Source organism: Malurus melanocephalus, unplaced genomic scaffold (assembly GCF_030028575.1).
Source record: "Malurus melanocephalus ecotype Western Australia unplaced genomic scaffold, MMel_1.1 scaffold_64, whole genome shotgun sequence".
Taxonomy (NCBI): Eukaryota; Metazoa; Chordata; class Aves; order Passeriformes; family Maluridae; genus Malurus; species Malurus melanocephalus.
The window spans coordinates 2,740,776-2,753,248 of NW_026623296.1; the positions used below are offsets into that span (position 1 = coordinate 2,740,776).

General features: G+C 47.5%; 1 protein-coding gene across 1 annotated transcript in view; it reads right to left on the reverse strand.

The window, feature by feature from the left end:
- PDZRN3 (PDZ domain containing ring finger 3) overlaps positions 1-10,676 on the reverse strand; it is a 127,584-nt gene extending 116,908 nt beyond the window's left edge. The window contains exons 1-3 of the mRNA XM_057366408.1: positions 9,940-10,676; positions 4,383-4,469; positions 3,161-3,268 (exon numbers count right to left, since the gene is read on the reverse strand). Of these exons, the coding sequence (XP_057222391.1) occupies positions 3,161-3,268; positions 4,383-4,469; positions 9,940-10,656 (912 nt within the window). The 5' untranslated portion in view covers positions 10,657-10,676. The remainder of the gene's footprint in view (positions 1-3,160; positions 3,269-4,382; positions 4,470-9,939) is intronic.
- Positions 10,677-12,473: the final 1,797 nt, after the last annotated feature.

Genomic DNA, 12,473 nt, shown 5'->3' on the forward strand with positions numbered 1-12,473 from the left:
ATTTCTCTGTATTTGTTACATGCTGCTCTGATGACAGAGTAGTAGAGACCGTGCAACATTCATCTTGATTTTTGTCATTTAGCACAAGCAACATGGACCTCACAGTGCTATTACTTATTTCAAACATATAAAAAGGGCCAAAAAACTGCTTTTGAAGAAAATTCAAGTCAATTCCTAAACCTGATTAACTTTGCATTCAACCTTCTAAAAAAAGGTAGAACAGGAAATCCAAATTACATAAGGAAAATAAGTTTAAAAATTGTCTCTGACATAATTCCAAGGTTATCTCTGTATCAGATTGTCAGGGGATAGAATTTGCAGGCAAACAGCAACAAAACAATGCTTCTGCTATCAGCTCTGAGCAGCACCCTGGATGTGTCTGCATTTCACTCTGCCTAATCCCTGCTCAGTAATCAGAAATGTTGTGGCAGCTCTGAGAACAAGAAGTGACGCTCTTATTTTAGATCTGCTCCAAAACATATCCAGCAGAAGAGCTGCAGCAAAGACACATTTTTGCAAAAGGAAATCGAATGATTCATGTTTTACTTTACATTGTAAAGTCTCTGTGATGGATGCTGGAATTAATTAGGGAGATGTTATGCTCAACAGCTTATAYTGGAATACGAATTCTTTGTGCAAGAGTCTACTTAAAATCATGCTGATGGCACACAAAACCTTAATACTAAATGAACAAGTTAAAGAAGTTCTAGATAGCTAAATTCAGCTCTAGAGAAGTTGCCATCTTTCCTGACCATTTTTAATACTTTTGAAAGCAAACATGACCTGCTAGGATGCTCTACTCCGTGCCAAGCCCTCCAGCTGTGTCCTGCTAGTTACAGCTCCATCTGTAAATCATTTCTGAGTCCAACTCCCAAATCAAAACTTTGGCAGTGTGAAGGTTATAAAAAAACTTGCCTCTAGACGGACAACCATTGCTGGCCCTTACCTAATTCTAAYGTAGACAGTTTACAGGTATTTCAGTTATCTAACATCATTAAACATGAGGATGATAAAGGTCATTTAGATGCCCTGATGAACGAATTATCTCCTTTTTCTTAGCCAGAGTAAGGTTAGATGGAATGTGCTAAATATAAATTGCAGGGAACCAGGATGAAACAGCTGCTTTGAGGAGCTGGTGTCCACAGTATCTGTATTTTAAGGGCTCTCTTTCAGAGCACTCGAGTCYAGTGCTGTGAACTGGATGCCTGGAGTGGCTGGGCTGCACAAAATGAATTCATTTATCTAGAAAAGAACTCAGTTCACACTCTTGGAGACGGCTCCACGGTGGGAATCAAACTCCATTAGCTGGGCACCACTCAAAGCTTGCTTCAACAGGACACTCCTGATGCAGAGTGAGATGCTGATCTGGAGGCACCCAAAGCCAACTCTGGGGAAACAATGTGCTCCATTTTCACCAGCATTTTGTGTATATTTAGAGGTGAGAAGAGTGAATATGACAATGAGTTTGTGGTCAGCACAACAAGAGCTGTCAACACAYGTCAGCCCCATGTCAGCACATGGGTTCCTGCTACCCTTGGCGTGTTGTTAATCCAACAAATTGCTCTGATGTCTTTATTCTGGGCTTTTCYCTTCTCTGAAAATGCAGCCTGAACTGTGCAAAAGGCTGTGCATGAACACTGCATGGCCCTGCTCAGGGAGGGGACACAGCAGAGCTCACCCAGCCTGTCCTCTCTCTCGTGTCCCTCTCAGCTCCTCTGGACGCACAGAGTGGGATTTCGTTCCTCAGCCTGGCCAAACACTAAACCTGGGGAGCAGCAAGGAAAATAAAACCAGCAAGGAGGAGGAGCCTTGCAGGAGAGCAGATGGTGCAGAGCCCAGGGCTTGTCCCAGTGCTGTGAGCCAGGGTCACTTCCACACTGTGACAGTGCTTGTGCTCAGACACCGGGACATTCCTAACTTGGGCYATTTGATCTCCCAGAGTTTTGGTTTTCCTAGGGCTGTTTGGTTCATGTKACTGTGCACTACCTCAGAAACGGATGTCAGCTTTCCAAGGAGGCTGTGGGGAAACGGAGGCTTATGGGAAACCTTTCAGCTCAAACAAAATCCCAGCTCTCACCAAACTGTCCAGACCTTTTCGCAATTATGTTACATCACACATGGAGTTTGAGCAACTCTGGATAATTCCACAGCTCAGCTCCTTATCTTTTTATAGTTCTGCTACTGTGGCTCCATTCTTTCCCATACGAAGGAACTTTAATTAATATTTTATATCCTTACTAAATTGTGAATACAATTTACCATAACAGTACAGAAAAAGGCAAATACACTTTGTCCCCTGCCAACAGAAAATCCTTAACAGCTGTTTATTGCTCATTTGCAAAACATAAGAGCAATGGAATTCCATTACTTAGAGAAACTGGCTGTTCCATGATATCCTTGGCAACAAACACCGCACTTATCTTTTTCAACAATAGACTCCCAAAGTTTCTCCAGCCTACAAAAATAAGACAGTGAGGAAGACTTTTTCTTAACTGCAAAATGCCAAACAATGGGAACTGACTCACCGTCAGCTGCAGTTTGTTTCATGAAAACGAACCTTTTTCTCACTCTCTGCCCCCCTCAAAAAGAAATTTGCTTGCTGCCCATTGTGAGAAGCATTTTATGCAACATCTCTTTCACAGGAAGAGCTTTTTATTGAGGTCAAGACTTTGGCCAAACRAGAAGAAATTCAGACTGCAATCTAAGTAATGCAAGAACTCACAAACAACATGAAGGGAGTTACTTGGGTTTATGATAAACCATAGAGAAATTGCTGAGCGGAATTTTCCCTGACTGTTCAAAACTTGAATACCRAGAAAAATAACCTCGTGCTTTGCACCACAGATATTTCACATATGGTTTTAACTAAATAACCTCCAAGTTTCCAACAGCTTAAAAAAGAACTATCTATGGCATACCAGAGAGATGCAAGCCCCTCACAAAGTCAGGACATGCACATACCATCCATAATCTGGTTTCTATATTTAGGGAAGGACTATACCTAAAGCCCTGGAGGTCAGCACTGAATCAAGCCCAGCATATTTTCACAGACATATCTTCTAGACAGCGTTTACCACGGTCCAGCTCTCCCAAACCCACACCAAACAGGCCATGGGAAGAGCTGAGCTGAGCACTATTAGAAGGCAGAGTATTCACATACCTCAATAATCCTGTCGTGGATCTGCAGCCCTCCTTCCTTAGCAGCAGGCCCGCTGTCGACTATTTTGGACACGAAAATTCCTTCGCTCGATGACCCATCCTGATTGTCCTTCAAGGATGAAAAGAAAAGCACATTATTGTCCCTCTCCTGTGCCCTCAGCTGGAGCCTGTCCATGTCACAGCAGTGCATGCAATTTGAGAGGAACATTCTTATTGATGTCTTAAATGGGAATTACTTTGTGCTAATGAGAACACCTGATACTCCCATTTTGAAAGATTAAGCAACCAGGGACGTGCCTCCATGAGGTAAATTAGCTGCTTGATAATCATTTTCTTCTGACTTAGGCCAGYTCAGGAGTAATTGTCATCACAATTATTCTCAGTGCAAAATCCAGTGAGACRCAGCCTGTTTGCACATCAAACATAACACAACGCTGCATTTTTATTTTTAGGGGCACAGCTTTTCCTCTGGAGGCTTAAAAATGAAACCCATGAAAACAACTGACACCTTACAAGGTGTTTTCATATTCCTGTGTATTGTGCTTCCACCAGTGCAGAACAATGTCTCAGAAAGTTGAAAAAGTGYAACCATAAAGGAAGAATAACTTTCAAGTGAATTCACTAGGAATAAATTGTGATTAATGTCAGATTTCTGAGCAGCCAAGAAGTAGTTCTGAATACTTTCTAAATTACTAGGACAAGGTATAATCCACTCCTCAATCTAATTAAAGCCATATGCAGCAGCTCCAGCCAACAAGCATGCAGAAAAAAAAAATCCATTAGTGAGTGTGTGGGGCAGGAAACATCTGCTGAAATCACAGAATTCAAAAGCAGCTGAAGTTCCATCCCTTCACCTGCACTGAGGGTGCTGAATCCCTGCTGGAAAGGAGAGCAAATAACTTTATTTTTTTACTGGRAGGGGTTAAGTTGTGGGGTTTCAAYYCATGAACTTCASAGCTGAGAAAGWGCCACCATGGGTTKTCTCATTTTGGGAGTGGCACTGCCCCAGGATCAGCAGTGCTGGCTGTGATGTGCAACAATAACCAGGCAGAGAAAGAAAAAGCAGCGTGGTTAACCCACATCCACACCAATCTGAATGGAAGAACTGCTCTGAAAGAATCCCAAGAGGACCAAATGCTTGTCAGCAGCATTTTTCCTCTAAGTGTTGACCTACATGCTTTTCCCAACTGGAAAGGGCAAACATATTTGAACAATTAACATACCACGCATGGCCGGCCACCAATAATATTGAATCCGAGAGATCCAGAGTCCCGGTGAAGGACCAGAGTCAGTGCTTTGGTTTCTTCACCCTACAAAGAACAGAAAGCATTTGTGTAGGGATAAAACAGGACCTCCACTTCTTCCTTCTATCCAGATTTTTTTTTTGTTGTTGTTGATTTCTCATTTTTTCTAATCCCCTTGTAGTTTTAGAGACAAATGTTTGGAATAACTTTGCAGGAGCGGAATCAGCAGCTCCAAGAGGCTGCTCCAGCCACCCCACTGAGCTCCAGCAGCAGAACCACCCCTAAGATTTATGTGTCTTTTTTATTGAGATCTGCACTGAGACACTTAACAGCAGCAGAAGAGCTTTATATGTAACGCTGGTTCCTGCAACTACTTGACCCAGTCATATGTGATGTGTTATGTAAAATATTCCACGTTTCCAGCAGTCAAACTCTTGTCTTTTCCAGGGCTTGGGGGTGACTGAATCTCAGGACTGGATCCTTACACTGCTGTCTCTCCTGCTGCCTACCTGACAYTGTTTTAAACAGCATCAAACACAGTATTATACAACAGAAATTCTCTGCAGAGTTTTAGAACACAGCATTGAACAAAACTGCTACAAAATTTGCCAGAGGCCCAGAATGGCAATTGGTATTCATAGCACCTGCCATGTATAATTTTTTTTTCTCTGGCATTTTAAGGCCAGCAAAACAGAAATCTTCCATCATTGAAAATCATTATGTTAATCCCCTAAAATATGAAATTCTGCAGTKAGCAGCTGTCTGGACAAAAAGATACAACAAAGGTAATACTGGAAGGACAATGCAATATTTGGGGGACTGTGTGAACAGGTTCTGCTTTCCTGGTCTCTTATCCCAGCTTGTTCCTGACTGAAAACTCCTACAAAATATCCTTTATGACACAGTGATGCTACTTAGACCTATCAGCTTTCATAGAGACAGAAGTGCAGGAACTGTTCAAGACAATTAAATCCTCACAATCTTCTCTCTTCAGTCTCAATCTGTTGGTTGTTATTTACAGCACAACAGGCAACAACAGAGCTCTACAAAAAGGCATTTACAGATCAGAAAAGAATCAGGATGCGCATCTAGAGACGAACTTTTCTACCTCCAAAACCCTTTTCTTTGTTTTATCCAAAGGGTGAAAAAGTTATGAACACAAAAAAWWTTGAGGAAGTTATCTTACAAGTCTGGTTTTCATAACCAATTAATGACAAAAATTGCAACAGTTACRTTGTAACTCGACGCAGATGGTTTTAGTTTGTGCATTTTTCTCCTARCATGTCAATTTGAAGTTGTCAATCAAATATTAATGTCTATTAAAGTCATTAAAAATGTCAGAGTAATCCTGGATTAGCGAATTACTCCCACAGATTGGGGGATGATAAGGAATCCCCATTCCCTGCCAGTGTGACCTGGCAGAGCTCCACTGACCGCAYGCTCTGAGCTCCTCCATGGGAGCTGCACCAACAGCTCCACCTGAAAATGCGGTTTACAACTTCCCCGGCAGCTTCTGATCATTATCTGCCCTAATGATCTGGTAAGAAACAGACTTGGACCTGATACAGAGGAACAGGAACAAACTCTGACTGATTTCATTTGGGTTTGCCTGCGCTTGGCAGCAGTGAGAACCAGGTACCCAGAAGAGGACGGAAAAATGAATAAAATCCATTTCCCTGCAAGTCTACAGATCCAGAGCTCAGGCAGGATTTCAAGGAACGAATTTCCAGCCCTGTGAGATCACTTTCAAGGACTGATGATTCTGGATTTGAAAGACAAGCTCATGCTAGCACCACTGTTTCCTCCCATTAYCCCTTTTTAAGAAGGCAAATCAATTAGAACAATCAAAAAACAATTACAACATCGCTCTCAAGACACTTCCAGCAATTAGAGTTGCCTGTTTTCATTAAAGCCTCCTTGTTTSGCTTTGATTTGACACTTTTCTACCTGGCTGAACAAGTGTTCAAGCAGGTGGGATTGGATCAGTCAGGCTGTAAGGGCAAAGAAACAACTAATGCAGATTTCTATAGGCTCTTCTGAGAAAGCACTTCTTTCTACAGGGGGTTTAAAGGAATTTCCAGCCCTTTCTGGTGGCTTTGTGCACCRTCTCATGTTCCCCATGGCAGCAGCCACACTCCAGAGCACAAATCCCACCGTGCCTGTGGAACTGCCCAGCCCCAGGGAGGACACTCCTGCAGATCCACAGGTCTGAAGGATTCCTTCAACAACCTCCTCCTTCCCTTCCTAAGGAAGCCACGATGTAAACGACTTTTCCAGGGCTCTGCCTTTCTCTCCCCCTCTGAATGTCGCGTTCCAGCCGAGCAGTCATTGAACAGTGAGGTAACTGTGGAAATGCGGTGGCCAGGGGCCAGGGGCAGAGCAGACCCGATGGTTCCTGGCATCTTGTATTCCCACAGCTCAACTGAACTCTTAAACATAATTCTTGAAATTACTGCACTTCCCAGCTGAGTAATGCACAGCTAATACACTGCCTTTCCCTTTCGACAGTGAATTTCTTGGGTGTGCTGAAAGGTCTGTGCTCACCAGAGGAGGCACCTCAGCTCCTTGTTCACTGATAAAAGGGCTGCCAGGACCAGCCTGGTACCTCCTGCTCAGGGAGAGGCTGAGAAAAACACATCACCTTGTTTTAAAGGGCTTCATCTGGCTCCTGCAGAATTCAAACCTGTGTTACCACCACCACAGAGGTCCTGAATGTCAGATCATAACTGGTTCCTGGCTGGCTGGTACATTTGAAGTCRGTGCCAGGACAGCAGAAGGGTTTCCACCTTGGGCTGCAGCCAGCACTGCCAACAGCTTCCGATTCCCTGTCCCCTTGTTCCTTCCCAAAGGACTCTGTTGGCTGTGTAAATAAGGGATTGACCAGATCAGCTTATCAAGGGGAGCTCACAGTGCTCTGTTTCACCAAGGATTAAGCCTTGTTTGAACTGYACAAGTTTTCTTCTTGATTGTTTTGACTTTGATATTTCAGGATTGATATGTCTGATCAAGGGAAATACTAATTTTGAGTGAGACACAGCTCCTTCCCTACCACTCCCTCCTCAGGCTCATCCTCAATAAGCCTCACTCTTCCCACCAAGGAATAAATAGTCATTCTCTGAATAAACCTTTGAACTGTACACAGTAAAACTGAAGTGTTCCCTCGGTGACAAGCAATACACATGGATAACACAACTGGGGTCACCTAAGGCACATCTCCCTGCTTAAGGGGCTTATAAAATTGTGAGATACTTTCAGATGAGCGTAATAAAAACATATCTTTTATTTATGTCTTCTCTCCAAGTTACGGTGGAACTCACTGCAGGAATGGCAGATGAAAGCCCAGCAAAGCTGTGATTCATTCATCCAGCATCACACACAAAGCCTACACTAAGTACACTAAGATGAACCCAGACCTGGGTATCCAAAGCTGCCAAAAGACCCTGAATTTGGATCTTTAATGAATGGTCTGATGTCCCTCAGTGTTGTATTTCCCCTTTGACTCAGCACTGAAATWCCCAGTACGTGGGTATTTCTTCTGTTTTGACCACAGGATATGTCATCTGGTTTATTCTAGATTGGTTCCACGTCTGCAGCAATAAGCAGCCATCAGGCAGCAAGGTCAGAAACYGCTCTTTCTTCATCTCCTGAGGAGCCAGAGCATCCCACAGTAAGTTCTGCAATCACCACTTGTGAACGCAGTGTGTTGGTGCTCAGCCTACTTGTCTTTAACACAGACCTAACTACTACATATTGGAATGGATGAAATATGAATAATGGTCATAATTTAAATAATGACAGCAAATYGGTTATTTCACACCATCATACTCTAATCCCTGTGTTCAGGGACCTAATCCTTCGGCAACTTTGTATATCCTGCTGAGTGCTCCTATGCATGTCTCTGAGACAATAACCCCAAACTTGGAGCCTGCCACTGCCCCAAATGGGGAAAGCATCCCCTGCACCAGGTGATTGCCACGGGTCTTTTACAAAACCCTCTAGGTCACAAAGACACAAGTTTGCAGATTGTGCTTGTCTGGGAGCTGGGCAGTGGAGAGCTGTTAGTGTTGGCCAGCTGCCCAAAATGCTGTGAAAGACACTTAATGGACTGATCACTGCCCCACGGCTGTGGTGACACAACACCTTGAACTTTCTTCAGATTCATAAATCTGGTAAAAGCAGAGCTGGGAACTTTGTGCCATGAACATTTGCAGCTATGGAGGAGCAGCTCTGGGGATCACAGCAGCTCCCGACACTGTGCAGAGCTAAATGATGCAAACCCAACTTTATCAGCTTTAGCCAAGGAGTGTGAGAATAAAGGAGATCAGAGATGAAGAGGCAGGGACTGGGTGAGATGATTTCTGCCAGCAGGATGGTGTGGAGGGCTCTCCTGTCATCAGCTGAGTGCCAGGCTGAAGAAGCAGAAAGCCTCCAGAATGCCATGGCAAAGAGCTGTGGGGAAAGGGGGAGACAGAACTGTCCTGAACCTTGSTATGACTGTGAACCCTGATTTACTTTAATGCTGTTTTGAAGATTTAAACCAGCACTGCACCCAGTATCACCTGTACTCAGAGCAGTACATTTACTATTAAAATATTTTCTGGTTTGAGTTAGGAAAACATGGTGAGCTCTGCCTTGTATGTCTAAGGTAAAAAAAAAAAAATAACATGAAGTTTTATTGCCTTTACACAGCTTTTAGAGTCTCAGCATTACCAAAGGTGTGAATACAGATGTTTGACAGTTTTGAACAGTTCAATACTGCTGTGTCTGTGGAAGCACATTCCAGGTCACTGGGAGGACTCTGAATGTCTTCATTTAAAAGATAATTGGCTTCTAGGGCTTCCCTCGCTGGGGAGCCTCATTCCAATTAAAACTTGGGGATTGTTGTAGCTCTGCCTTTTGATGCTGGTCAGTTTATAAATGGTCTCATTTTGAGGGGCTGGAATCAAGTTAACTTTTCCCCTCCTAAATTGAGCTTTTAAAGAACCCCATGTCTCTGGGAAAGAAATCACAAGTACACAGCAGATGTCTTGTATTTGGATAKGGATGTTACAAAGATGATGGCTGCAGATCCTGAAATAGCTGGCGAGGTGTTYGAGTTGCGTAATAGTTAATCCTAAAGCCTGCATTTTGTAGGAAGCCCTACTCTGGGATGCTAGGTGAGCTCAGGGTCTGGAAAGCATTGGGTCACAGCAGCTTCTTCCAACTCCCTCCACTTTGTGTGACTCCTGGGAGTCAATTTCTGCTGCTTTAATACCATTTCCAGCCCTGGAAATTCCACTTTTAGAGTTTTCTTCGGGGAACAGAACCAAGAAAAAAACACTAACACCATGACCTTGTTACTTTTCCGTGCAAGTTACCTTATGGGGTCCAGCCAGCAATGACGGTCACTGTTAAAAATCCGCACCTATACACAGCGGCGTATTAACCCGCAAAGCTCAGGTATTTGAGCGGATTTGGAATGTCCGGGACAAGCCCCGCACCCGGCCGGGCAGAGGCGCATCCCGAGCATCGCGGGGCGCGGTGTGACCGTGCTTACCTTGCCGGGAGAGGCAGCGCGGGCGCGGGCCAGCGCATCCAGGCGGGCGCTGTACTGCGTGAAACGCTTCTGGTAGCGCAGCGCCGTCACCTGCAGCTCCAGCTGAGCCGCCGCCAGCCGCGACAGCAGCGACTGCTCCCTTTTGCCGGCGCGCAGCGCCTCCTTCTTCAGCGCCTTCTCCAGCGCGGCCGCCCGCGCCTGCAGCGCGGCCCCGTGTGCGCGCAGAGCCCGCAGGCAGCCGTGGCCACCGGCTCGGCGCTCGCCGTGGGTCAGCACCAGCCCGCAGCCCTGCTCGCACAGCCCCGCCGGCCGCGCCTCGCAGCGCTCCCGCATGTGCGCTTCCACGTCGCGCAGGTTGAGCACCTGGCGGCAGCCGCGGTTGCGGCACTTGGCCGGAGAGAAGTCGCAGGTCTCGGCGTGCTCGCCCAGGTGCTGCAGCGGCACCACCGCCTCGCAGCCCCGAGCGTGGTTGTCGCATTTGATGTCCAGCTTGAGGATGAGGCTCTTGAGGGGCAGGACGTGGTTGAGCTCCTTGGTGGAGATGCGCTGGCAGTTGACGGGGCAGCTGCCCTGCTGCACCACCCAGGGCAGCACGCAGCCCGCGCAGAAGACGTGTCCGCACGGGGTGGTCAGCGGGTCCTCCAGCACCTTGTTGCACAGGTTGCACTTGAAGTCGGGATCCACGTCCCCGCTGAAGCGATCCAGCTCGAACCCCATCCTCTTTCCGTTCCGCCGCAAAAAAACGAAGAAAAAAAAAAAAAAAGGAAAAAAAAAAAAAGCCCAGAAAAAGTACCCGGAGTGTGGAGACGGGCCGGGAGAGAGGCGGAAAAGGGGAACAAATAAGAATAAACCGCTCCCGCCGCCGCCCGAGAGGCAGCTGAGCCCCCGGCCCGGCCCGCGGCCGTGCCCCGTCCCCGCCGGTCCCGGAGCGCCCGGGAAGGAACCGCGGCCGCACCGCCGCCTGCGCACAGCGCCCGCCCCGCCCGGCACCGGCACCGCCCCCGGGACCGCCCCCGACAGCCCCGGGGGTCCCCCCGCCCCGCCCGGACAAGGGGGCTTTGTCTCGGGATCGGCCGGGATCCGGGCGGTTCTCTTTCGCCCCGGGCGGGACAGTCAGCGCAGCCCGCGGTGGCGGAGCTGTGCCCGCGGGAGCGCTGCGGGGACACGGGGGGCGGGAGGGGAAGGGGCCGCGGATGGGGAGAGGGGGGAGAGGAGGGGAACGGGGAGAGAGAGAGGAGGGCTGGAGGGAGGGTCAGGGCAGGATGTGACAAGGTGAGAGCGGGCGGGGAAGGAGCGGGGGCCGGCAGCGGGGACGGACGGGGTGAGAGCCGGAGCGGGGCAAAGGGACATCGGCGGGACACGGGCAGCGGGCAGGGACGGCARGACAGCCTGGAGCTACCTGGTGTAGTGGAAGCTGTCCCTGTTTAAGGTTCCTACCCTCTTTAAGGTTCCTACCAACCCAAACCACYCTATGGTTCTGTGCTGACTTTTGTAAAGGGCGCTCCTGGAGCTGCCTCTGGGGTCAGGTCGTGGACGAGCTGCTTAGAAACCGGGCTGAATGTTCAGTCCTCAGGTGAGAATTCTTCCATTACTGGTGAGAAGAAGTGCAAACAGAACAATCTGCCAGTGTGTGAGACACTGAAATGTTAAGGGTTAATGATTTGCAGAAGCARCAGGGTGCTTTGCTGAGGCCGGGTTTGCACCCCTGGACTGAAGGGGAGGATGAGARATTTTGGGTGTGTGGTGGCAAAACCTGTGAGCCCAGGCACAGAGGGGGTGYTCACCCACCACCAGAGCAAGAGCAMGACAARTTTGTTCGGCAACAAGCTGGTCTGGGGTTTGGGCCAGATGGGGGAGAGGGCTGGTGAGAACCAGACCCTGCCGAGGTGGGGCGATGCTTTTGTCACGCCAGTGTCCTCCCTTACACACCTGGCTCAGGTGTGAACCTCCTCCCATGGGAGGTGCTGGGATATTCACATTTAGACCTCAATTATGAGTGTTTTCATCCCTTCTGAGAGGGCACAACCAGCTCAGCTCTGCAGTCGTTTCTCAGAAAGGGCTCATAAACCACCAGAGATTCCCAAAGTGCCCCCAGACTCCTGATCCTCAGTGGAGCCCCTGATCCAACAGACAGGGGAAAGCTCCTCCTCCAAGGGAGGTACCTGGGCACTCTCACCTGAACCTGAATGTGTGTTATTCCACTGAACTTTRTGTTCCATGGGTTTCTTCCACCCCGACTGGTGAAGACTGAGACCATCACTTTGACAAATGGGCATCAAAACTGCAGCAGTCAAGTCTGGTTTCTGGGTCCACAGGTGGTGATATTTTTCAACTGTCTACTCTTACCCCCTTCCTTCCTTCCTTCCTTCCTTCCTTCCTTCCTTCCTTCCTTCCTTCCTTCCTTCCTTCCTTCCTTCCTTCCTTCCTTCCTTCCTCTGCATGCTCCTTCCCTCTCTCCCTTCCTTCCTTTCCTTTCTTTCTTACTATGTTTTTCAGTGATACCTTTCTACTTTTATATTGTTTTATTACTATAG